The 27644-nt window shown below is 47.4% G+C and overlaps 1 protein-coding gene across 1 annotated transcript; it reads left to right on the forward strand.

The window, feature by feature from the left end:
• Positions 1–254: 254 nt before the first annotated feature.
• Positions 255–26653, forward strand: LOC146790085 (hemoglobin subunit alpha-3-like). Its single transcript, XM_085630166.1, has 3 exons — positions 255–470; positions 5761–5965; positions 26364–26653. Exons 1-3 carry the CDS (start codon positions 376–378, stop codon positions 26490–26492), a joined length of 429 nt encoding a protein of 142 aa, XP_085486292.1. The 5' UTR covers positions 255–375; the 3' UTR covers positions 26493–26653.
• The last annotated feature ends 991 nt before the right edge of the window (positions 26654–27644 follow it).

The raw sequence follows: 27644 nt of genomic DNA on the forward strand, positions 1-27644 counted from the left end.
ACGCTGGCTGTGAAGAGACTTTTTGGAATTTGAATATCCTCAAATTCCTAAAACATTCGTGAAAACCCGATATTGTGAGCACATACGCACCCACACACAAATGTTCTATGAAATGCCTGTGCGTCGAGATAAAAAGCTGGTGAAGACGCCGTGACGTGGAGACCCCTCCCGTGGCAAGGGTTGTTCCAGGCCAGATAAGATTAGGACCCTGGGTGGGCCTGGCACCAGCCACCAACCACCAACCAGCAGAGGCACCTATCGCTCGCATTCTGCCTCCATTCCATCTTTAAAACTGGGGCCAGGCCAACTACACGCACTGACTTGCTCGCAGTTTCCGCCTGGACTTGGTCTCGCGCCCAACAGTCAGTGCCAAGGATGACGCTGAGCGACGCCGAGAAGGCCGCGGTGCTCTCCCTCTGGTCAAAGGTGTCTGGCGACCTGGAGAGCCTGGGAGCAGAGGCTTTGGAGAGGTAACAGCCTACGTTGATATGAGTAGTGCAATACAACAAATGGAATGCATATGAGAGAGGGGCAACGGAGAGATGAGGGGCACTGGTTGAGGGTGGCAGTGAGGGAATCCGAGGAGGCGGTTATGGGGTGGGGGGAACTACAGAGAGATGAGCGTCACTAGTGGAGGGTGGCAGTGAGGGAAGCGAGGAGAAGGTCATGGGATAGGGGGCTACGGAGCAATGAGGGGCACTGGTGGAGGGTGGCAGTGATGGAGTCTGAGGAGGAGGTCATGAGGGGGAGGGGCTGCGGAGAGATGAATGCAAGGCCGGACTGGGAACCAAAACCGGCCCTGTCAAAGTGCTCGGCCGAACCCCCCCCCCCCCCTCCCCCCCCCAATTCAACGGCGGCTGTAAAGATTTATCACCTGCAGGGCCGGACTGGGAACCAAAACCAGCCCTGGTAAAATGCATGACAGGGCCCCCTGGGGGGTTGGGGGTGCCCCTGGATGAAGGACACTGGTGGAGGATGGTAGTAAAGGTATCTACGGATAAAGAGGTCATTGTTAGGGCCCAAAAAAAGACTTTTGCACCAGCACTGAAGCCAGCCCTGTCACAGCCTTTCTGTTTTCGTATATTTAAGTAACAGTCGGGTGATTAGGAAAACTGTGAAACATATTTTAAAGTGCATAATCAAGCCTGTAAGGGAGCGCGCTGCAGAGTCTGGGGTCAGGTGGAGGTAGTAATGAAGAGGGATTCTCCCCGAAGGCTCGCACGGAGGGAGCATGAGTAGTGACACTTGCCTGATACTCCCACCTTAGAAATCTCCTCTTCCCATCAAAGGGACATTACATGGAAAAAAAAACACTTTTTGAGAGTGATAACATTTAGAAAGAGATTTGGAAAAGAGTGCGTTTTACTGGGCCTTGTAAGACTAAGAAGAGATAAAGGAGGCCCCGGAAGCAGGACTGGCTAGACATATAAGCGACAAATCGGGCCTGTAGTGGCCCACCCGAATGCACCCTTGGCTCACCCAAATAAAAGTTCCTGGAGCCGGGCCTGGGTAACACGCTGAGTCTTCACTACTGTTTGTGTTTAAACGTTACTAAAGGGACTTGTGATGCACATAGAATGAGGCCAACTGTCTGGGTGAAAACAATGATAAACTCGAGCCCTGATTCTCAGGTCCTCACTACGGCCGTAAATGTTGTGATATTTATTGCATCTGATAAAATCCAACTCCAGAGAGTCAGAATGTATAAGGTGCAATAAATATCACCTGATTACAGGTTTTTGAGGAATAACATACGGATTTTGGTGCTTATCACACCAAAATCCGCATGTACTGGCCAATACCATACATTTTCAACCATAAATGTTGGCAGATTTGAGTTGTCTGATTTTATAATTGGAAACCTAAGAGGGTGTGATACCTAGGGATCGGAATTTAACCCTGAACTCGCAATGAGGGTCTGAGTGTCTCGGAGGGAGGAGGTATAGGTGTTAATATTGATCACACCTGATATAATACAAGACCACGAGGAGTTCAGAATCTATTGAGTACAATACATAGCGCCTATGCTCAGTTTTTGGAGAGTAACATGTGAATTGTGGTGCTATTAAATTGGGTCAGGTTTGACCTGATGAACATTTAATGACGAGACAGGTATTTAGTGCACCCAGTAATAATGTATGTGGTAAATACCACCAAACCGTGAATTCCGCTGCTCTGCAAACAGGGATATGTGCAGGGGTCAGAAAACAGCAACCAAGTCAGAATCAGGGCTTTGGTGGAATGCATTGAAAAAAACACATAATGAGCAAAATCAAAGTTTTCCCAAATTAACTGAGAAGTTATTATTTTAGTAGATAATGGCGACATTTTGTCTTCAGGGATGGCTCTGATGTCCAAAATGCTGGCGTCTGACATCTGGGTGGTGTAAAACTCACAACACTTGGTCTGTGGCCGACATTTCTTACACAAACTCTATATGAGGTATACCTAAAAGCACTTTACAGTTCTCCTTGTCTGGTGTGCAGGGGAGACCGCCTTGTTCCTGCGGTTTCATCAATGTGTGATCCTTCCAGCTTGCTGCGTCGCCTACAAAACCCCACGTGTACAAGGGAAAGAGAAATACAAGGGGGACTCAAACCAGATGTGGGGCAGCTGTGTCTCCAGATAAAGTTATGACAAAATTCTTGATAATATTTATTTATTATACCATTCATCTATTCGTTTTGAAAAGTGCAAAAAATAGATGATTTTAGACTGTGAGAAGGGCCCTACCACAGGGAAAAGGGTGCTTTATCGTCAGACACCCCTGCTCGTCATTCACACTATATGAGAAAAACGTAGGTCCCCATTTCTGAGATGCGCGGACGAGGTTTACTATATACTGTCGTATTGTTACCTCAGGGTGGAGTATTTACGAAGAGCAACACCTGCCTTTTATACGCAGTTTTCTGGGTGGTGGTGGGGGTGGGGGGGGTTGATTGAGGCGTAATTGGTGGAATCTCTTTTTACTTCACCAACTTCTGCACGTTTTGTTTATTTTCCAACTGCCCCGCCCACGCGAGACCTTTTTTTTCCTTAATAAATATGTCAGGGGAAGATTTCAGGGGTGGATAATTACCTCCTACTCAGAATTCTGACCAATTAAAGGCATTTTTTGTTCTAAATACAGATATGTTTGCTTGGCAATGAAATGAGAGAGTCAAGGTGAGGTCTACATGTGCCCCTAAGAAAAAGTGTGGAGTGTATCTAGATGGGCGGAGCTACCATTGGTCCAACATGTGCAGTGGCCCAGAGGCGTGAGGGTCTCATCGACCCCTGATATTTGCTGTACTTAGTCCCCCATCATTAGTGCCATTTTCCTTGCTTGCGCCAGTGTCCATGGCAACCCTGTTACTCTACAGTATCCAGAGATGGACCCCTCATCAAGAAGTGTCTGGATCTATCAAATACTATAACATTTCAAATGGGGCACCACGCTACCCACTGCCAGAGGCAGAGCAGATCCTTTAGAGAGGTGCCCACCCCCATGAGGCCCATCTCCCAATCTAACATCTAAAGCCACTGAGGCCTTGCAAAGAGTGTGGGTACCATTCTCCCATAGCCCCTTCCTGCCCAGATTTCTGGAGCAAAGAGAAGAGGATGGTGGAACAGGCAAAGGGCACAGAGAGCTTCAGCAGGTGATGCCCCCAAATTATAACTCTGAGCCTGTGTCTGTTTCTTTGCCTTTGGCCTGCATTTGCTGGGGGTTGTCTGAAGCCAGTGTGTTTTGTCTCCTTCTGTGATGGAATAAGGAATCAATTATCTTAGGTTGAGGTATCAAATTAGAAAGTCTTAAAAAAGCCTGTGGTCCCCATACATTAGCTGGTGGTTGGATTGCAAACTAGTATGGAGGAAGAATGAACCAACACCGCACATGTACGTTTTGACGTAAAAGTATCTCCAGGAAAGCCCAAGAGTCACCACAATTTTGTTTGTGTTTTATGGAAAATGTTGATTTATATATATTCAGTATTGTTTGTTAAAAAAAATGGTATATTATAAAATGCATACACTATACATACGCTAGGAAAATGAAACAACACCAACGACTAGGTTTGGAAATGTGTGGATTAATTAGTTTTTTTTAGATATTTGTTGCCATAATTAATTTAGATGGCTTTTCAGCCAATTTTGGTGTGTTTGTAATAAGAAATACTGTTTACAAGTTATTCCTGCACTCACTTTTTCTTTGTGTATCTCGTAGATATGGCACATTCCTGTTCTTTTCATTTGACATAGGGCCAGGGCTTCAAGTGGGCCGGGTCTCACCGGGGCTGAGCACCGGCACTTTTTTTAAAGGGGCCTCGAAACGGGTCGCTATCGAGCTCTGTTTTGTGCCCTGGCACAGGCGGTCCATTTTTTTACCGGACTCCAGTGACAGCAGGCACATCATGTGCGCATGCTCACTGCTCACTTCTCACTAGTGGAGAAGTTACGGCATGACGTTGTAGGGGAAGGGAAATCCTTTAAAGAGAGTCATTTTCTCTCTGGATTTCCCTTCGCTTTTTGAAACGCAGGAGCAACAACATTGTCATGGTGTCACCATGGATTTAAGTGGAAGCTTTTTCAATATTATATACAAGCCATAGTTGCTGCTTATTTATCTTATGCAACTAACAACCATTGACAAAGCCATTAGTCCTGCATTGTTGTCGGTATGATGTTACTTGTTGTATCATATATCTGGATGCAATGACAGAAACAGCAAAATACAAGTTGGGCGGCACACTATGCTAAGCACAGATTTTTAGCTTATGTGTTTTTAAGCCACGCCCTTAATTACATTGGCCACACCCCTTTGAGAGACCAACCCCCCCCCCCCCAGTTTTTCCATCCCACATAAAGCCGAGCAGCTAGAAGCCTTACGGTGCTGCCCTAGTTCAAAATATTGCATACATGTCCCATTGTTTCATATGTAACTAAACACAACATCAAAATTCAGTGCCAATGCAGCTAAATATTAAGGGAAGAATTTTCCATGATCTATACTGAATTTCTCTTGTGGTACATTAGGTATTATTTGCCATTGAAGGGAACTTGAAACAGCATTATATTTGCTCTTAAAACTATACAGCTCTCTTCTCCAGATTTTTTTTTAAATGGCATATAACTAGGGAGATTAAATATTTGCAAAAGGATTCAGTACCAAATTATAACCAGCTGGAGCCAGTGCTTAATTTGTGCCTGTGTTTGTTGCTGCTCAGCATCGACTCATATTTGTGACAGTCCACCACACGGTGACGCTGTCTGTATAGTTTTAAACAGACCACATCCTCAAAGTTTTAACAATTCCATATATATTAGAAATATTATTAATACTAGTGTGTTCAGGCAATTCTTACAGCTTTGAGTGTCCTGGAATAGCCTCAATTGTCCCATTGGCAGGAGTGTGGTATTAGGTAGCATTGGTAATAGTATATGGCAGTTCTAGCAGCAACAGTTGGTGGTGTAAGTTGTAGTGATCTCCTGCAAAATATCTTGGGACGAGGCACTATATGTTAAATGAAGCTCTGCCTAAAGAGAAATGGGATTTTCATGGGAAAAAATATTTAAAACCATCATCAGCAAATATATACCTATCAGAATTTAGTTTTCTGGAGAAAACAGTTCCCTGGATTATGCCTTCATCGAACCAATAACCCCACCCTTAAAACGTAACTTGAATGTCCTTCAACATTGTACATGTGTCATCGAAGCTATGTACGTATTTTTATTTGGGCTCTCAGCACTGCTACTAAAGCCAACACAATTTTTTTTTAGGCTGTTTAAGAGCCATCCTCAGAGCAGAACATACTTCCGCCATTTTGATGTCCAACATGGCTCTGCTGATCTTCGAAGACATGGAGCCAAGGTCCTGGGCGCCATTGGAGAAGCGGCTAATCACCTGGATAACTTTGAGTATGCCCTGTCTAAGCTCAGCGACCTGCACGCCTACAACCTGAGAGTCGACCCAGGAAACTTCAAGGTAAGATAAGGTTTTTATAATTCTGTGGCAGACATTGCAGAGTTCTCCAAAGAATTTTGCGAATAAAGTGTAAATATTTTTAAAGGGGACAAGCAGGTATTGTTTTTTGCACCCAGAGTAACCATGCACGTCAATTCACCAAAATCAAAATGCCAGGGGTAGCAGAGGTGACATTACAAGTCCTTTGACCTTAACTTTCACTCACACACAAATCATAGGCGGCTCCTCCACTAAGGCAGCGGAGGGTCGCCCTACTGTTCTCCGAGCAGTTATTATCATTTTATTTTTCCTACTGCAGTGGCTCAAGCTGGAGCGGAATTTGGCTCCATGAGGCCAGAGCACTGCAGTGGGAGGAGTGGTGAGCACACTCTGTAAGTGCACATGACGCTTTGGCCGGTCCTCTTGGGCTGACCAAAGTGTCATGCACACTTTGCATGTTCTCCACCCAGGCTACAGCCTGGGAGGAGAACATGGACAGCCTCCCATTCCCTGGCTGAGCACTGAACCACAGTGCCCAACCAATCACAACACTGCATTGTAGCATTGTGATTGGCTGTGGGGAGCGTGGGAGGCTGGGTGCTTCCTGCTGCCGGACTCGAGGAAGACAAAGAGGATCGGGTAGAGGCGGCAGCCTGGAGCGATTCCAGGAAAGTGTTTTACTTTTATTTTTTAATCTTTTTTGTTCCCCCCCACCCTCCCTGCCCACCACTCCTGTCCGGTAGCAGCTGCTACTGACACACACATTCACACTTACACGCACACTCTCACATGAACACACAACATACATTTAACAGGATTTTTTTATCTCAGCTGCTTGAGGGTCATATTTCAGCTAATTACTCCATTTTTATTACACTAATAGTGAAAATATATTATAGATGTGTGTGTGCATATATGTATGTGTGTGTATATATATATATATTCACTGAAAAAACCATAGGTTTCACACATGTTATAGTTAGCGGAAATTTTAATGATAAAAAACCAATGAAATTCCCCCGTTATAGTTAGTGCAGGCAACTATAACTCACGCGACCGCAATCCTCTGCTGATGCTAATACTGTATTTAGACACTTATTTGCCCATGTCTTCTTCCATTAAATTTTAGCTATACATATATTACAAATATTTTTTTTTCATAAAGACACATATGTCATCAGCAGAAGATTGCGGTCGCGTGAGTTATAGTTGCCTGCACTAACTATAACGGGGGAATTTCATTGGTTTTTTATCATTAAAATTTCCGCTAACTATAACATGTGTGAAACCTATGGTTTTTTCAGTGAATTTGCAAGGTTTTTTAAATGCTAATTCCTAACTATAACGTGTGTGAAACCTATGGTTTTTTCAGTGAATTTGTACGTTTTTTTAAATGCTAAGTTACTTTACGCCATTCGTGGCGTGCGCGCCCACTTAACGCAGTTCGTTCCGTGCGCGCACGGTGCGCGAACGCGGTGCGCTTTGCGCACCGCGCGCCCACTTTACGCAGTTAGTTCCGTGCACACACGGTGGGCACACGGTGCGCTACGCGCACCGCGTGCCCACGTTACGCTAGATGGGCCATGTACGCACGATGCGCTTCGCGCACCGTGCGCACATGGAGGACATATGATGCACTTCGTTTTGAAAGGTAATATTTTAATTTTTCGTATATTTTATAAGCCATGCACAAATGGTGCCCTTCGGGCACCATTTGCACACGGGGTGGAGAGAGTGTGGATAATTTTTTTTTAAATTATTTTTTTAAAAAATATTTTAGTTTATCTCATCGCTAATAAGCCATGCAGAATTGGCGCCCTGCGGGCACCAATTGCACACGGGGTGGAGAGAGTGTGGATAATTTTTTTTTTTTTTTAATTTTTTACCGTACGCGTACGGTAAGCGTAATCGGCGAAATTACCGAAAAAATAAAAATTCCGTTTTTGGCCTTGGGGGATCTTTGGGGACTCCCTCAACATGGCTATGTGTGTGGGAGCTGTCTAAACAGCCCCTTTACATGTTTTTGGGCTTTATATTTTAGAAATCACTCTCAGTGCGAGAGAGAAAATGGCGGCCGCCGCTTCCTGGTTTCGGCCGATTCGAATGTTTACTAAGATCTAAGAGCCAATCAGAATCGCGCTCGCGCACGCCACCGTACGCGTACGGTAAGCGTACCGTAAGGGCACCGTAAGCTGGCTCAGATATATATATTGATTTAAAGGCTATTTTCTCAGAATCTACTGAACAGATTTACACCAAACCTACAAAAGGCACTTCCTTGACCTGAGGACTACCTCTCTGCCAAATGTCTAGTAATTCTGTTCAGCCGTTCGGGCTGTAGCCCTGTCTAAAGGTCCTATGGAAAAATGCATGGGAAAAACGCGTTTTGGGACCCCCCTTTTATCTCAGCCCCCGCTTGACGAATCCCCCCGAGACTTTCAGGGTAGGAGCGGAGCGTAGCGCCCCACCTATTTTGAAAAATTCGCGAGGATTCGTCGACCGGCGCCAAAGTTATTCAAAATAGAATGTTGCGGATTTCCTATGGAAACGTGGTCCTAACTATAACTACCTACTGGCGACCGCCAGTAGGTAATATATATGAGTGTGTGTGAGTATGTGTATATATATATATGTAAATACATTATTTATTATGAGTGTAACAAAACAATTAACAGAATACAAAGAGAGTGCAGCCCCAACTGACATCTATAAGGGCGAGCTGTCACTGTTTACCTGGCACTGATTTTGCCATCTCTGCGGCCAGGGGTCACAAAGGCTGTGCCAATGGTTGCCAGAGACAAGGTAGGGGTCGCAGCTGCAACCCCTGGCGACCCCTAAATGAGGTCCATTACAGTAACTTCTTTGGTCAGCAACTCGCACTGTATCAATGAAATACCACATACCTGCTCTACTTAGGGAACAAAGCTTTTGTTATTAAATTAAATGGCCTGTATGCTTCCCTGGGCACTGTAAATTGAGAGCAATATTTTAGATAAACTCCCGGAAGGGTAAGGTCAACAACATAAATTCCTGCATTGGATAAATCATGCTTAATGGCACACCACAGAAAACAACATAAAAAAAACAAGGAAACTACTTTTTTGGACTTCCGCACACATTTGGAGTAAACTTCTGGCTTTTTGGGGTTCCTAAACAATTCGAACAGTTCTGTAACTGCTGATACTTTTTGCAAATTTAGTTCGTGTACATTTGCACATGCATAAATGCACTTCCCAACTTTTTTTCTCCAAGGTTAATTATTATTACTCTACTCCTAGGTCCCCACCAATTTAGTTCCAGATAACTCCTATTATGCAATAGGGATCTATTGTTTCCCTTTTCAGGAGTAAATCTCCAGCTACATCAAGGAAGGAACGTGTCTTACAATAGTTTGTAAATATTCACAAACCAATTAGTTTCTGGGAATTCGATGCCCTTACAATGCGTGGCCTGCCTGGAACACCCACAACCGCCCATTGGGGCAGATTTTCTCACATCGGTGCAAAATTATGTGCGAGGAAATGTATTTCTGAGTTTAATGTTTTGGGAAACCCAAAGTATGGATTCACGCTTGTAAATTAGGTATTTGCTCACCTCACTTTATTGTAGGTGAGTAAACACTTTGAAGATCAGACCCAATAGGCTTAAGCAATTGTATTACTGAACATTGATCCCCAGAATATCAATCAATCAATCAATCAATCATAGCACTTGTATAGTGCGCTACTCACCCGGAAGGGTCTCAAGGCGCTAGGGGGAAGGGGGCCGCTACTGCTCGAACAGCCAGGTCTTGAGTTGTCTCCTGAAGGCGAGGTGGTCTTGGGTCAGCCGAAGGTGGATGGGGAGGGAGTTCCATGTCTTGGCCGCCAGGTAGGAGAAGGATCTGCCTCCGGCGGTGGCTCTTCGGATGCGTGGTACGGCGGCGAGGGCGAGGCTAGCGGACCGTAGCTGGCAGGTGGGCGTGTGGAAGGTCAGGCGGTGGTTGAGGTACTTGGGGCCCAGGTTGTGGAGAGACTTGTGTGCGTGGGTGAGGAGCCTGAACGTGATCCTCTTGTTGACGGGGAGCCAGTGCAGGTTCCTCAGGTGGCCGGAGACGTGGCTGCGTCGAGGGATGTTCAGGATGAGTCGGGCGGAGGCGTTCTGGATGCGTTGTAGTCTTTTCTGTAGCTTGGCTGTGGTTCCAGCGTAGAGGGTGTTTCCGTAGTCCAGCCGGCTGGTGACGAGGGCCTGGGTGACCGTCTTCCTGGTTTCGATCGGGATCCATCGGAAGATCTTGCGGAGCATGCGGAGGGTGTGAAAGCATGAGGAGGAGACGGCGTTGACTTGTCTGGTCATCGAGAGGGAGGATTCCAGGATGAAGCCCAGGTTGCGTGCGTGGTCTGTCGGCTTGGGGGCGGTGCCCAGGGCTGGGGGCCACCAGGAGTCGTCCCAGGCAGAGGGTGATGGTCCAAGGATGAGGACTTCCGTCTTGTCTGAGTTCAGTTTCAAGCGGCTGTCCTTCATCCACTCGGCGACGTCTTTCATCCCTTCGTGGAGGCTGGTTCTGGCGGTGTCGAGGTCTCTGGTGAGGGAGAGGATCAGCTGGGTGTCATCAGCGTAGGAGATGATGTTGAGGTTGTGTTGGCGTGCGATGGTTGCGAGAGGTCTCATGTAGACGTTGAAGAGGGTGGGGCTGAGTGATGATCCTTGCGGGACGCCGCAGATGACTTCGGTGGCCTCGGAATGAAATGGGGGGAGGCGGACTCTCTGTGTTCTTCCAGCGAGGAACGAGATGATCCACTTCAATGCCTTCTCTTGGATGCCGGTGTTGCTGAGGCGTTGGACTAGGGTGCGGTGGCAGACAGTGTCGAACGCGGCGGAGAGGTCCAGGAGGATGAGTGCCGCTGTTTCCCCGTTGTTGAGAAGGGCTCGGATGTCGTCGGAGGCTGCGATGAGGGCGGTCTCGGTGCTGTGGTTGGCTCTGAAACCGAACTGTGAGGGGTCGAGGGATCCATTCGTCTCGAGGAAGGCGGCGAGCTGTCTGTTGGCGATCTTCTCGATGACTTTGGCAGGAAAAGGGAGGAGCGAGATGGGGCGGAAGTTTTTGAGGTCGGTGGGGTCCGCTGTTGGTTTCTTCAGTAGGGCGCTGAGCTCGGCATGCTTCCAGCTCTCCGGGAAGGTGGCGGTGTCGAAGGAGGTGTTGATGACATCACGGAGTTGGGGTGCGATGATGGAGTCGGCCTTGTTGAAGACGTGGAGGGGGCAGGGGTCAGTCGGAGATCCGGAGTGGATGGTGTTCATCGTGCGGGCTGTGTCTTCGGTGGTTACTGCGGTCCAGGTGCGGAGGGTGGTGGTGGGGTGCGTTGGTTCGACGGTTGGGTGCGAGAATGGTGCGCCGAAGCTGTTGTGGATGTCGGCAATCTTGCGGTGGAAGAACGAGGCGAGGGAGTCGCAGAGATCTTGTGATGGGGTGATGTCGTTGTTGCCGGTGCTGGGGTTGGAGAACTCCTTGACGATGCTGAAGAGTTCCTTGCTGTCGCGGGCGTTGTCCAGTCGATCCTTCAGTGATTTCTTCTTGGTGGCGCGGATGAGCTGGTGGTGCTTGCGGGTGGCGTGTTTGAGGGCGGTCATGTTGTCAGTGGTCTGGTCGAGGAGCCAGGCTTTCTCGAGGGTGCGGCAGGTCTTCTTGGAGTCCTTGAGTTCGTCGGTGAACCAGGGGGCCTTCTTGCTTCTGGGTTTGCTGGGAGGGTTCTTCAGTGGTGCGAGGTCGTTGGCGCAGGCGGTCAGCCACTGCATGAAGTTGCGGGCTGCTTCATTGGGGTCCGCTGTGCTGGCAGGTGGGTTCTGGCTGAGGGAGGTGGTGAGTTGGTCGGCGGTGATCTTGCTCCAGCTTCTGTGAGGAACCTGCTGCGGGTGGTGGTGGGTGGTGGTTTTTCTGAAGCTGAAGTGGACGCAGCTGTGGTCTGTCCAGTGAAGTCCGGTGGAGTGGCTGAAGGCGATGTGCTTGCTGGATGAGAATACGGGATCTAGCGTGTGGCCGGCGTAGTGGGTGGGGGTGTTGACCAGTTGCTTGAGTCCGAGGTTGGCGAGGTTGTCAAGCAGGGTGACGGTGTTGCGGTCCTTGTTGTTCTCCAGGTGGAAGTTGAGGTCACCTAGGAGGATGTAGTCGGCGGAGGGGAGGGCATGTGGGCTGATGAAGTCCGTGATGTCTTCGCTGAATTGTGTGCGTGGTCCCGGGGGTCTGTAGATGAGGGTGCCTCTGAGGGTCGTCTTTGGGTCGGTGTGAATCTGGAAGTGGAGGTGTTCGGCGGCAGTGTAGGTGTCGTCGGCGTCGGTCGTGATGCGGATGGTGTTTTTGTGGACGATGGCGATGCCTCCCCCAGTCTGGTTGATGCGGTCCCTCCTGATGATCTTGTATCCATCCGGGATGGCGATGTCGGGGGCTGAGGAGGCGTTCATCCATGTTTCAGTGAGGAACGCGACGTCTGGTGATGTTGTGTCGAGTAGGTTCCAGAGTTCGACGGCGTGTCTGTGGACTGAGCGGGTGTTGAGCAGGATGCACTTGAGGTCGCTGCTGGGGTTTGGCTTGGCGGGCGCGCGGTGCATGTTCGGAGGCAGGTGAACTTGCAGGTTGTGCAGGTGAAGGGTCCGTGGAAGCGTTTCGGGGCGGCCCGGCAGCAGGCGGGGTTCCGGCCGGCATTGAGCGCGTTGAGGGCGGCGGCGTCGTAGGTCTGTTGGGTCGTCTTGTGTCGGTGGGGGCCAGGGGTCCTGGCACTGGGCGCGGTCCAGGCACGGACGGGCGCAGACGGGCTTGCCTTTGGCGCGCCTTTGGCGCACAATCGGCACGCCCGCTGCGCGTGACCGCTGCGCGTCCGCGCGGTCGCCATATATGGCGAAGTGGGAGGGAGGGAGGAGCAGCTGGGAGGCGGGAGCGGGGAGGGCACAGAAGGAAAAGGGGGCGTGGCCGCTAGCACGGCGGCGGGAAGCGGGGAGCGGGGCGGGCAGGCACAGGGGGGCAGAGACACAGTACAACAGCACAGGCAATAACAAAAAAGCAAGAACAGCAAAAGGAAAGCAAAAACAAGATTAACAAGATGCAGGAAAAACAAAAAGGAGACAAAATATAATCAACAGTACACGCAAATACGGCGGGGGGCGGGATCGGCGAGGCAGGCTCAGCGAGGCTGCGGGCAGCAGCGGGGCGAGTTGCACACACAACAGCTGGTGGCCGTGCGGCGCGGGGGTGTCCTAAGAGCAGGTCACACTCACCTGCGCCGCGCGGTCGCCATATATGGCCAAGTGGGAGGGAGGGATGAGCAGCTGGGAGGCGGGAGCGGGGAGGGCACAGAAGGAAAAGGGGGCGTGGCCGCTAGCACGGCGGCGGGAAGCGGGGAGCGGGGCGGGCAGGCACAGGGGGGCAGAGAGACAGTACAACAGCACAGGCAATAACAAAAAAGCAAGAACAGCAAAAGGGAAGCAAAAACAAGATTAACAAGATGCAGGAAAAACAAATAGGAGACAAAATATAATCAACAGTACACGCAAATACGGCGGGGGCGGGATCGGCGAGGCAGGCTCAGCGAGGCTGCGGGCAGCAGCGGGGCGAGTTGCACACACAACAGCTGGTGGCCGTGCGGCGCGGGGGTGTCGTGATAAAAGAATATCGGAATCAGGATATTGAGGGATAAAATATCAAAATGTAAGCACATACAGGAAAGTATAGATTTACTATTATTAACCTCACATCTATATACCTTGAAGAAATATGTACCATATAGGTACATATGTGTGGAGTTACATATAGAAAATCTAGAATTACTTCCTTGTCAATATTTTTTTCATCAACGTTTTGCCCTCGGTATCGTGTCCCATCAATTTTATTGGGTCGATATTCAAGATGCACACCGGCTTGAGCTAATGTAAAAGATTCTTTTTACTATTATGCACACTGTTTTATCACTGATCTCATCTTTACATACCCAACCTGCTCCTCCTTTCAGAGAAGTACTTTGTAATGCTGCTCTAACTTGTAATATAGATTCAGAAAGTAAACCTAAAAAGGACAGTAGAATAAGGTCGCAGTTGTCTTCTGTTCTTAGCACAAGGCAGATTCAGAAAAATGGGAAAAGGATACCCATTCAAAAGATGGCTTCTGGGTTTCCAAAGATGGACAATCATGATCTCGGGCAATTAAAAAAGGTAAGGAGTGAGTGGTGAGGGATTTATTAGAAGACAAGGCATATTGATTGCATGATAATCTAAAGGCCAGAGGCCGTTTTACAGTAAATGCCCCAGGGGTGCAACAGGCGTTTGCACCCGCTTTGCTCGCCTCCGGAGCACTTTGGTATTACAGAAGGAGCCGGAGACACTTGTCGGGCCTCTTCTGTAATACCAATAGCGCTGGTGCACATAAACTGCCAGTGCTATCTTCCAGGGGGCGTTCCCTCATTTCCATGGGGGAATGTCCCATGCAAATGAGGAAATCCCTTTGCCTCTGCGCCTGCACCTTATTACTGATGCGGGCGCAGAGGCAAAGAAGCCCTCAGAAGGTGCACTGACAGTGCGCCACCTCAAGGTGGTGCACTGTCCGTGCGCCTCCTGAGAGCGGCCCTCTGCAGGAGGTAAAGGGGATCCCATGGGCCCCCCAGACATCCCCTTGCAGGCGGGTGCAGTCACAGACAGCACCCGCCTGCAAGGGGATCTCTAATCTCCCTCAAAAGTGCAGACAGTTTGCCTCCTGCACAGTGAAACGCGGAGCAGCTGTAAAGCAGCCGCTCCGTTTTTCACAGGAATGCACTGCCCCCAGGGCAGTACGAGTTTGGGGCTGCCCTGCGAGCAGCGCATTCGTGATAATAGCGCTCAATGTAACTGTTTTGCTCCCGGCGCACCTTTTTAAAGGTGCGCCCGGCACAAACAATGAAAATGCGCTTTTACCTTAATAAGGCCCCAAATGTGCTAGGAGTTTATTTGCAAAAAGTGGTCTCATTTTATTCGCTGACTTTTTGTGAAGGACTAATATCTTGCAACCAACTTATGTAGTATTAGATTGGTTTGCAAAATCACTATTCTCAGGTGGTTGCAGAATGACCTGCCTAATGAATTTATTTAGGCAGCCCATAATTTGGCACTCCCCACCGGTGATTGGCTACAAACATAAGCAAGGCACAACAGACAACCTTCCCTATATTTGGATTTCCAAATGAGATTGTATTTTTGAAGCAGCTGCGTTAAAAAAATAAACATTTCCCATTTGGCAAACTTTCAAGGACACCAGGTTGTCTCAGGTGCCAATAAGAGCCACAAAGGGAAAGGTTTGCAAGAAGACCGATTCCTCTTTGTGAATTAGTTACCACCTCTTTTGAGTCATTGGTAATTTGTCAAGGTTTTTGACCAAAATTGTGGTGGCGTATCATTGAAACATATCAGTACAAATCACAATTTGGATGCCGATTACAATGTCGTTTGGAAGGGCTCCGGATGGGATATGGTATTGTGGAATCCGATTCGGATCCCTTGTTTCCTACCTAATTGGTCACCTTTCCGGATAGCCGAGTACAATACAAGTAAGCTATCTGGGCTGTCCAAATCGATTCAGAACAGGAGTCAGGCAGCCCAAGTCATTTGGAGCCGAACCAAACAGCCCAATAGAGACAGTTTCCGAACGAGCGAGTATGATGACCAATTCGGACAGCCGTTCTGAATCGGTTTGACTGAGACAAAATGGCTGGGGGAATCGGTCAGGCCCCCCTTCACCTGTAGGCCACCGGATGGGGCCAGTGGCTGTACCCAAGGGACCCCCCTTCCCAACCAAGCACAGTGTGGCAGGCACCATAGGGTGCCCGCCACAGGGTGCAAGGTTTTCCCCACCCGCTCCTTTTTCCAATGGGAGCCTGTGTTCTAGTTCGGCACACAGGCGCCTATTAAGGTCAATGGGAGTACGACTGAACTGAGTCCGTAAGAATCCGGACACATCCTAATTGGTCGGTAGGACTCCCAGAATACAAATCATTTGGAAAGCATTCCTAACCCGATTCAGTGGGAATGCTTTCCTAACGACATCGTAATCAGCCCCTTGGAGAGAAAGTTCCTTTCATGCAGGGGCGGCTGCCCTATTAGGTGCTGGAGCATTGCCCCCCCTTCATTTGTTGACCCCTTGGCTTCAGTAGTAATAGTAAATCATTCTAAAGTTGATATAGTTTAGGTTGTTTTTTTTCACGGCCAGGCGCCTGCGATATTTTCATTCAGGGCAGGTGTTGCTGTTAATCACGATGAGTGAGAGTGCCGGGCATGGGGGGGGGGGCTTCAAAGCAGACTTGGCTTAAAGTAAAGTGCGCATGCCGGGTTGGACAGGTGCCCTTCTACGTCCAACCTGACATGTGCACTTAAGGCATCTCCTATATACATAGTTGGTGAGGCGGGGGGCGGGATTGCAGCTGCAACCCCTTGGTCTCCTGAGGAGTACTGGCTTTGTCTGCTCTAGCCAATCCTGGTGCTGTTTCCAGCAAGGAACCATCATCCGGATTGGCTCAGGAGACACAGGCAGGTGGTCCACGTTGGAGTTTAGCAGTGACCGCAATTTTCTTCCAGACTCAGAGACTGAGAAACAAAAGTGGGACCCAAACTAAGCCGTTGGCCACCGTGTCAAAATCACAAAGAGTTGCCATGTATTCAGTCTGAAAAAGGTATTTTATGTTAAAATTAGCACACTGAAAAATAATGAATCTGAGGTTGTGTAATGTAAAGTAACTTTACATTTATTAATATATAATTTATGAGGCGGCATGCGCTCCAATTCGCATAGCAACACAATGGGATAGCAGCCATGGAGCCTTCTCTTAAGGGAACAATTAAAAGTGGTCTTGCAGTCAGTGACCTATCAGTAGGTGAAAAGATTTGCAATCATTCTGTGCAAAGTCGCGCCGTTAACTAGCTTCTGGCGCTTATTCAGCCTGTGTACCTGGTTTGGTTGCAGCTTAATACACTAGAGTGCAGCTACCGTATGCAAAAAAGGGGGAAAATATTTTAATTTGTTTCTGTACGCTATCGTGTGGAGCATTCCATCTTCCCAACATCAAGCCATGAATCATTAAATAACTGCTAAATTGGCCTTCGGGGACAGATCATACCTCTGAGTTGGTCGACCCGTCCCCAGTGCTTTAAATGGGGGGGGAAAAGTGCAGGTACTCATTCAAATGTGGTGAGTGGGCCGGGCTTGGGGCGGGGCTTAGGGGAAGACATGCTTCTTGACTCATATACTACTTGCAGCACACATGAGGAATGTCTTTCAATAAATAAAGAATATTTGTTTACTCATTACACAACTAAAGACAAACGTGGTGATATTTAAACATTTCCTTGTTTTGTAATATTTGCAACATCACTCCTGTTAATTGCTGTTGCTTAGCACAATTAAGGGTGGGCGGAATTTGCGAAAGTGCCTTTTGCGAAATATCGCAAAACGGCAAAAAATCTCTGCGATCACGCGAAATTTCGCGTGATCGCGTAGATTTTTGTGTCCTGATTAATGCGTTACTGAATTTTACCTTCAACTCGGGCACCTGCTTTATTCATATCTGTAAGACTTACAGATTATAAATAAAGCAGGCGCCCGAGTGGAAGGTCAAATACAAGTGCTTCCTGTTGGGGTTTAATTTTTGTGACAGGAGCATCGTACCAGAATGAATCCTGCCCTGCATATTTACCCAAGAAGATCCACCGTTTTGTGCAATATCTCTACTCAACTGGAGTACTTTCTACTGGCTAATCAGTAAGTGCTACCTCGTTGGGTAAATGTATGTGCTTTTCCTACACTACAGCTGCGTAAAGGGCCAGAAGAGTTGTCTACAGCGACCATGTGTGTCTGTAACGTTGCCACCGCGCCAACCGGCACCTGGGTCCTTCGAGTGAGCTGTCCATCATAGTGGGGGAAAGGGCGGGAAGACGATGCACACCGCTGGGGTGGGGGTGTGGGGCCAAACAGGAGGGGCTTCCATGCAGTTCACGTGCCTCTTGTTTATAAAGGGCCAGAGACAGATCAGAGCAGCAGATAAGGAGACAGAACCTCCTGGTGTCAGGAACTACACGGGGATTGCGCTCGAGAAACTCATGGATGCACAGAGCTCCATCAAGGATGACAGCAAATTGTTGACGGTAGATATGGGGAGACAGCACACCTGCCTAGCCTCGACCGTGCTCACAAATGTTTTGTGCTGATTACAGTGCGTTACTGAATTTGAGCTTCAACTCGGGCACCTGCTTTATTTATATCTGCAAGTGCTTCCTGTTGAGGTTTAATTTTTGTGACAGGAGCATCGTGCCAGAATGAATCCTGCCCTGCATATTTACCCAAGAAGATGCCACCGTTTTGTGCAATACCTCTACTCAACTGGAGTACTCGGGGAGAAAGCACACCTGCCTAGGCGGCAATTTCCGTTCCCTCGTGGATCGCGGAAGTTTTCGACATTTTCGTGTTCCGCACGGAACGCGAAAATTTCGAATTTTCACAATTTCCATGAGCGGAACGGAAATTGTCGCCCACCCTTAAGCACAATACCATATATTCTGAATGACCCAGAAATAAACAAGCAGACGTGCATACACAAGCATTCCACACATTTCCTTTAATATACCTTCCAAGAGTGTCTCTATTCTCTCCCCCTTTCTCTCGTATTTCGCTCACACAAAACAAATCACAGGCAAGCAGACAAACGAATCAGGTGGAATTAAAGCCATTTTAACCTGGTTACCTCCCACGGCTTTCTGGAATAGCGTTGTCACCAGGCTGCCTCGTGTTTGCAACACAGCATGATGGTGAACACCCCGACGGTATGCAAATGAGCCCAAGCTGAATAGTTCAGCAGGGGCTGGCTCAGGCCTACAAAAGTGCCTTGGCTGTCAGAGACAGGCCGCCAGCTCCAGCGCTTCATGAGTACCGGTACTCTCCTCAGCGGTAGAGCAGTGCCGGTACTCAGAGTGATAAAACTAAGAAGTGCCGGTACTCAGTACCGGTGAGTACCGGCCCATTTAAAGCACTGTCCCTCCCACCAAAGCCAGGTGTGCGCTGCAGCTAGCAGCCTTAGCACAGCTTTACAGGCCACGGTTTGGGGAGGCAGCTAGGTGAGTGGATGAAAGGTATGAAAGCCGCGTTAGGCCTCCCGTCAGAGTCCCTCCTCGAATTGATTAATGAGGGCATTTGAAAGATAATTAACAGGGGCAGATTTGGCTGCAAACTGTTTATCAATGAGGCGACGACTATTCAAAGCGCCTCACCTTCTGCGTGGCCTTTTGTTTTTCCTCAGTAAAGCCGTGATTTCATTGGTATTCAAGCATCAAGGGACCTTTATGACTCTTACGACAAGTGCTTATGTTCAGCGCTACAATACCTTCATGTCGCGTTCGCGTTATATAAATCTGCAAAAGAATAAATAAAGTAGGGCAGCATAACAACTGGGGAAATACTGATTCCTACACTGAAATTAAATATTCCTCAGCTTTAAATGCCACGGTGAGTGCAGGTAACAGCGGTGGGGCCTGGTAAGGGTGGATTTCGAGGGACGATGCAGAGGGAAAATTAATTATTTATTTAATTTTCCCTCATCATTGTCCCTCGAAACTCCCCTTTACCCAGCCACACCGCTGTTACCTGCACGGATCGCAGGTGTCCTTTAGGTATCTATGACAGTTGACATCCAAGGCATATAGCAGCAAAGAAGATAACACACTCTGCACATGTTGCAGAGCAACAGGTGGTAGAAAGTCCAAACTGACTGCTTGTATTTCTGACTTCTCAAGCCTGTGGTCCCCGGCATTCTGGGATTTACACAACCTCCCTGGGCTCGAACTGACAAGCTAATTGGTCAACCCAACACCTCCTCGTCAATGGAACGGTAATGAAATGCTCCAGGGATGAAGAAAGGCGGGCATGTGACTGTGTCAAGCTAACAACTGGAGGAAATCTGCTACCAGGCCACACAGCAAGAATCGGTTTACAGGAAAGCTTGTTGAAGGGGGCAAACACCTGAGCTAGTCATGACGTAACACTCATCCACAAAGTTTGCGCCACACTAATTTCAAATGTCACCAGACGCCACTGCTTTCATGCTGCCTTCCAATTGCAATTTGTTGTGGGTCGCTAAGCCCATTTTATGATTTGCTAAAACGTAACCATTTTTCGGTTGCAAAGCCTGTGATTTTCGAATCTTAGCTTTGCTATCACAAAATTGCAGGCGCGGTGCGTCCATTAGGGCGTTGGGGTGTAGCCCCCCCGCCCGCAGCATCGCCCGCAGCGTCGGCGTCTTTGAACTTAAGTAAACTGAATCAGTTTACTTAAGTTCAAAGAGGAGAACTGACAATCATGTCAGTCAGCATGACGTCGGACCGCCCAGGTGGGCGGTCCGACGTCATGTTGACTGACATGATTGTCAGACAGACCAGGCAGGGGCAACAGGCAGCAGCACACGTGCGCATGATTGGGGAAGGTGAGCGAATTTTCGCTCCGTGCCTAGTCATGCGCACTTGTGTCTGCTCTGGCTGGCGCATGCCCATTAGGAGACCGAGGGTTGAGCAAAGGCTCAAACCTCGGTCTCCTAATGGGCAGGCGGGCGAGCAGTAACCGTACCCTAAGCCAATCCTGGCGCTGCTGGCAGTGCCAGAATTGGCTGAGAGCCTGAGAGGGGCTGTAGGCGCCGACGGACGGACCCGAGGCGGCACGGACGTGCTCAGGACCTCAGGTAGGATGGAGGATTTTTTAAATTTTATTTTACCGCCCCCCTGCACGATACCCCCCGCGTGACACATACCCCCCTCCCCCCCCCCCCCGAGCCGCAACTGGAGGAGTTATAGAGATAGCAAGATTTAAGTGCACTCCAGATTTAACGGATAGTTTCCAGGACAAAAGCGAATACTGAGGAGTGTGACATTTAAAGCAAAAATACAACTGCAGATGGACTTGAAAATAGATACGTAGGAATCGCTTACAAAACGTATTCATCTAGGTATTTTAGTAATTACTGCATACTCCCTGGCCCCAGTATTGCTGTAATAATTGTGTAATGCATTTTTGAGTGTCATGCTGTGCAGCACTCCATATAAATATATGTATTAATTTAATAAAGATTTCTAACGCGCTAGGTGCAGCCGTTTAGTGACTTTATAGCGCCTACATACGCCGTTAAAGACAGTATATTCGGTATTCTCGAGGTGCATGATAAATGGTCGCTGGGCCGTGGCCGAGCCCTTGCTCGGACTCACCGTGAGGTTTTTTGGCACCACAATAAGAAAGACGTGCACCTCTGTTTATCCCAACAAGTCCGACCGGGCTCACTGCCACAGTGTGATTATAATCAAGGCGAATGGCCTGCTCCTCTTTTATGAACGTTACACGTTATATTATTAGGTTTTTCAAACCATCCTCACACATGCGGGAGGTTGGCACGTCATGTGCCACACACCTGCATGCCAGGACCGGCGTGTATATGTGCGTTTGTTTAAAGGGCGCCTGCCCGGGGACCTCTTCAAATGGAGATGGTTCTGCTACAACATGTCCCCTTAAACAAAGCATCCTTGGCGCTGCCTTTGTGTTGACCTAACGGGCCCCTATAGTGGACACAGGTCCCGCACGAATGTCTAAATGCGTGGCTCTGTACATGGCGCCGTGCAGTGTAGTATCATTTCACCACGTGCAGCACCCTAGTTGAAATAATTACACGCCACACGCGAGCCCAGTGCAGAAGCCCTGTTGAAATATTGAGTCTCCACGTGTGGGCCCATGCAGCATCCGTTTTGAAATATTGAGTCGCCACATGTGGGCTCCTCTTCCTGTTGAAATAATGAGTCGCCACTCGCGAGCCCAGTGTAAAATCCGTGTTGAAATAATGAGTCGCCACATGCTGCTTGCGGCAAAGTCCGTGTTGAAATAATGAGTCCCCATGTGCTGTCCAGTGTAAAATCCGTGTGGAAACTGCACAGTGTGAATTAGTTGCACTGGTTGCGGGTGCGTACACTATATATTTCTGCCACCATAGCACACAATCCGAGGGAGCACTGTTAAAAGTTTGAGTGCCATGTTGTGAGGGGCCCTCTTAGTGGTTCCCCAGTCGTCTCTCCGTGCATCTTCCATCATCCCTACACACATGTTTTAATTGTATTTCATGTATAAACATGGTACAATTATAATATTTTTCGGAAGGAACAGGTTACTTGTTGACTAATTAGATTGTGCATGTGATGGTTTTGGTTAAAGAATCAATAGATGATAAAGAGGAAAACAAACAGCAATACCGAACATTATTGGTCCATTTTATGTTATATATTTAGGAGATAGTTATCAGACCTCACCAATCTGACGTGAAAATGAGTTTTGTGAGCTGGTGCCAATAAATAGTAACAATTGTCTGACTTCTTATGACTCGCCATTATTCTGGAAACTTTGCATTGAGTTTTTAGCTTGCCTGTGCTGGTCCAAGCAAAGACCAACCATCAGTAGATATAATTTGCGCATGTAGATCAACAAATAAAGAAATATGTGAGGTACTCAGGCTTGTTATCTCAAAGTCTGATATGAAGTTCTGTGGTTATACTGAATAAGTAGCTACCTGCGTAATTATACGGAATCTCTTTATTGTTGCCATAACCACACTTTCACAATAGCTGTATTAGCCTTCTTGGTATCTCAAATATCCTCGACAATGCACCATTTGCACACTATTTTTACCCCCCAAAATTGGGGGGGTTCTACCTTATGACGGTCGGGCTTGCTCACTGTGCGAGCACACCAACAGCCACTCATCCCAAACCTTTACGCCCCACTAATTTCAAATGTCACCAGCCGCCCCTGCAAAATTGTTTAGTATATCTGGCCCATGTTCTAAAAATTACATAAAATATCCGTGTACTGCAAAGTTTGGAACTAGAATATTCTTGTCAGAATTTCATCTGACATAGATATTATGTACTAAAGATCGTTTAGAAAGTTATCATCCTACTGGGGTTAATAATAGTACACTAACTGGGGCAATATTGTTCTGAACAATATTTACGACATGACTTTTATGTCTAATGATGTTAACTCCATTTGGAAAGTACACTATTACCCACAAGAGAATCCTGTCACTGATCAGCTGTGTGTGCCGAGCCCTGCCTACGGCAGGTTGTTATTTGAAAAGGTCTTCAGCTTCTTCTAGGATCCAAGAAGAGAGGAGGAGGCTCTGATGTGGAGTCAGAGGTCCTTCCACGACTCACGAGCGATGTAAGAGAAAGCCCATCCTCCTGATCTGGTTCTGTATGGGTGGGATGTGCAGGGTCGGACTGGGAACAGCAACCGGCCCTGGCGATTGCTGCCCGACCGGCTCTGTGAGGGGGGAGGAGGGAGGGGGGTGTTAGCGAAATGCACCACTCCCGCTTTTGATATAGGGGACGATATTTCAGCACTGCTGCAAAACCGGTCCCCTGTCACAAAAGCAGCCTGCACGGAAATTCCCAGTGCCCTCTACCCTAAGTCCGGCCCTGGGGATGTGTGTGATTAGGAGTCCTGCTGAGCAGAGTTCATATTTCTTTAGACCAAATTCTGACATACAACCACTTTAAATCCCTCTTCCACTCCTGGCTGAGCTATGACCAGTGCTCTAAATGGGCCGGTACTCACCGGCACGGAGTACCGCCACTTTTTATTTTTCTCCCTTTGAGTACCGGAACTTTTCCTTTGCCAAGGACAGTACCGGTACTCAGGGGAAAGTCAGGCAGTGCAGTTTGGATGGCACTGGATACTGTGCTGCGCACAAAGTGCTCTGCTCAGCTGCTGCCGAAAAAGAGAAGGCAGAATGGAGGGAGGGGCAGTGTATGTCTCTGAATGGAGCCGCTGCTGAGCAATCCAGCAGCGGCTCATTAGTATCACTTAAGGGCTGTTTAGGGTTGTGAATGCCCTGCGGCCCTCTGTGAATAAAAGTGAAGACCCCGCCCAGTCAATCACACTGTAGGTGTGGGACTCTGAGCCTATACCCTATCCCACAAATCTAATTACAGCGTGACACCCGAGATGAATGCACCTCTCAGCACAAGTCTGCGAAGAGGGGGGTATTACACGCTACACAGCATCAGATTGGGAAGGGGGACATTGGGTGATGGGATTGTGCCTAAGGGTCTCTCTGCTTTTCTTCCCTGCTCCCTGTCCAGGCTAGCGCCCTGAAGCTATAGTTTGCTGGGAAAGGGGGAGAGTAAGTGAATTGGCCTTGCTGTGTGCCTGTTGTTAGCACCTTCGCTCCAGTGTCTTTCAGGCCTTGGTGGGGGTTTATGTTTGCATAGGCTGTGAGGCATCTTTCCCAGATAGGAAAATTGAGAGGATGTAATGTTAGGGCTGGTCAGAGCTGCCTAACAAGGAACTATGAAAATAGGTTTGAGTCCCAGCTTCTGCTCAACATCCTGTAATTATGAGCAAATGACTTAATTGTCCTAGGCCTAAAACTAAAATTAATGTGACTTTCTGTAATCTAACTGGTGCTCATGTAATCTCTGCCCTTGTGTGTCTGCTATGTTTGTGTGTTTGCCTGCATTTATATGCCTGTTTTTGTAAGAAAATAGTGAGAGGAAGAGAGAGAATCAAGACACTCAGGAGGTATTTTAAAGAAAATGGGTGGCACTTTTTGTGTACATGTCTGCTCGGCGATAAAGATTCATAAATAACGAAAAAAAGGGTTGGTGGGTGGGTGAGTGAGTGACTGGATGGATGAGTGAGCAAGGGTGGATGGATGGATGGATGAATAGATGGATGGATGAGTGAAAGCATGCATGGGTGAAAGAGGGTGGATGATTGGCTAAAAGGGCGGATGATGGGTGGATAAGTGAAAGATTGGATGGATGAATGAAAGGGTGGATGATGGATGAGTGAAAGGAAGGATTGAGTGAAAGGGTGGATGGAATGAAAAGGTGGATGGAATAAAAGAGTGAAAGGGTTGATGGCTGGATGAGCGAATGGAATGATGGATGAGGGAAAAGGTGGATAAAGAGATAGATGAGTGAAAGGATGAATGAATAGGTTTGGAGATGGATGGATAGGTTTGGATATGAAGGGTGGATAGACGGAATGGTGAAAAACTGAATGATTGATGAAAGACCGAATAGACAATAGAATGTAAAGGGTAAATGGTGGATATCAGCAGGTAAATGGTAGGATGAACGGATGAATGGATAGATCGATGGAAGAGACAAGAGATTTCTTCTGGGGAGGGTCATGATTGTTTGCTTCATTTACATGGTGCCATAAGATCTTTTGTTTGAAGTGGGGGTATTTTCAGTTTCTTCCTACTTGCACGCTCAAAAATATATAGTATTGTGCCAAACAGCAATTAACAGTATGACATTAAAAAGGTGCAACTATTTGTTACCATATTATTGAATTTCTCTTTCATTTTCTGTAATAAGTTAACTTGCTTTGTTTATATCAACACATTTCTCATGTGTTTTGGTATGTGCTGCAACTAATATAGAAGTCGTTAAGTATCATCATGTCTGGCCTTTAGCCCCGCCCCTTTACTACACCTGCAGCTCATTTTAATGAGTACCTGCACTTATTTTTTCCCATTTAAAGCACTGGCTATGACTGTCAGCGATGGTCTACTGGGATTCATTTACCAGTTTGATTAAGAGAGGAGAAAGTTAAGCTAATTCTAGCTATTTACGTTCATTGTAAAAATACAGGTGTGTTTTCAATACCTTCGCTTACATATGAAGTTTGTTGAAAATTGCATTTTGAAGGGTTTTAAGGTATGACTCCTTCTAATACAAAACACCACAATAAAAAACACAGTTTTAACATTTTTATGGGGCCTCCTTTTCATGTCTTCTTAAGGCCCTACCCTACTGCACCCAACAAGATCTGCCTAGTAAATTGAGTGATCTTTCACACTTCCTTTGAAACTTTTCTAGCCTCAGCTTTATCTTTTCCTACCACTACTGGCACCTGCCTTATTCCTCATGACAGATCCTCTTTGCCTCTCTTGCCCTATCTGAACATGGATCCCACTTGGTTCCGGCTCACAAAGCCCTCCAGCTTACATGGCAGCTCTGAATTCTGGTGCTCCTGCTACCTGCATACACTGCAGCGGCTTCATTGGTCTGCGCATCGTCACTAGAGACAGTAGAAAGACTTTATTCAACAGCCTACTGCTGCACAGAGACAGAAATACTTTTCACCGCCTCAATTGATTTTTTTTTTTAATGTGTTGCAGTCACACTAAAAAAACTTTTTTACTGGATAGAGGTGAAAAGCACTTATCTTTAGAATAACTGTGCGATGAAGGCACTGAATTTGAGGGACAATGCGCTCTTGAGGTTGGGGCTGAGTGGGTTCTCTAAAGTGTATCTTGCAGTGTTTTTAAAAAATATATTTCAATTTTGTCCAGACTTAATTTGTGTATCACTAACAATTGATCATTCTGTTCTTGGGCAGTTGCTGTCTCATTCCATCCAGACTGTACTGGCCTCCCACTTCCCGGAAGAATTCACCCCTGAGACCCACGCCGCCTGGGACAAGTATCTGGCTTCAGTGTCTGCTGTCCTTGTATCCAAGTACAGATGAAGATATTTAACAGAAGAATTAAAGTTGACTTTTGCAGAAGTTATCTTGAGCTTCCTAGTGGAGTGTATGTGGATAAAGAAGAAGCACCCTTATTATTTGTATATTATCAATGAAGAAACACCGTTTTGGAATTACTTATTAAAGTTGTAACAATATTTGGATATTTTGAGAGTTTTGCTGTAGGTAAGTTTTCGGTCGAGCCTAGGGGCAGCGCACATGCCCTGTTCGCTCTGCGAGGCATGCAGGTGTTGAGTATGCTGTGGAAGCCTCGCCTTCTCTCCGCCTACATTTTTGATTGGCTGGTGTCATTGTCCTTGGTATATGCTGGTTTCCAATTGATAATGAGACTTGTTAGTCCCTCCTTGTTACCGCCCTGTCGCCATTTGTTACCTCCCATGAGGACTGGATCTTTTACTTTTGGCGTTACACGGTCTCCTTCATAAGTCGATAAGCACTTATTTGTTTTATTTTCAGTGCAGTCCGCTTTCACTTTAGCAGCCACACTTGTTTATTTAATTAATTTGCTGCATGGGCCGAAAGGGAGTGTTTCTACTCACTAAGAAGCTTTTGCAATGCAATAGACCTCGTATTTACGCGAGTTTGAGCTATTGACATTGCAAATAACATTGCCTTTTATTTTTTATTTCGTTTTTAAAACATAAATAAAAGGCATTGTCACTTCCAATGTCAATAGCTTAAACTTGCGTAAATGCAAGACCTATTGCATTGCAAATGCTTGTGTTTTTTTAAGCAGCACTCACTTTAACCCGGCATTATCTTGTGTCTTTTGCAACCCCCCCCCTCCCAAAGTAAAATGGAATTAGAGAGGATTTAGCGAATTAAGTCATATAAATTCCAGGTAGCACATAATCGAGTGCTAATGGGCTGAAGCTGACAACAGCACATCTGTGTTACATGTCATCTGTACTAGAGCAACATGACAGGTTGTTTTCAAAAGCCTTTTTTATTAACAACAACAACACCACCACCAATACCTCCACCACTACCATCAGTAACACCACCACCAGTACCACCACTACCACCACCACCAGTACCACCACTACTACCAGTACCACCACTTCCAGTACCACCACCAGCAATACCACTACCAGCACTATCAGTACCACCAACACCACTACCAGTACCACTACC

The sequence above is a fragment of the Triturus cristatus genome, chromosome 10 (assembly GCF_964204655.1).
Source record: "Triturus cristatus chromosome 10, aTriCri1.1, whole genome shotgun sequence".
Classification (NCBI taxonomy): domain Eukaryota; kingdom Metazoa; phylum Chordata; class Amphibia; order Caudata; family Salamandridae; genus Triturus; species Triturus cristatus.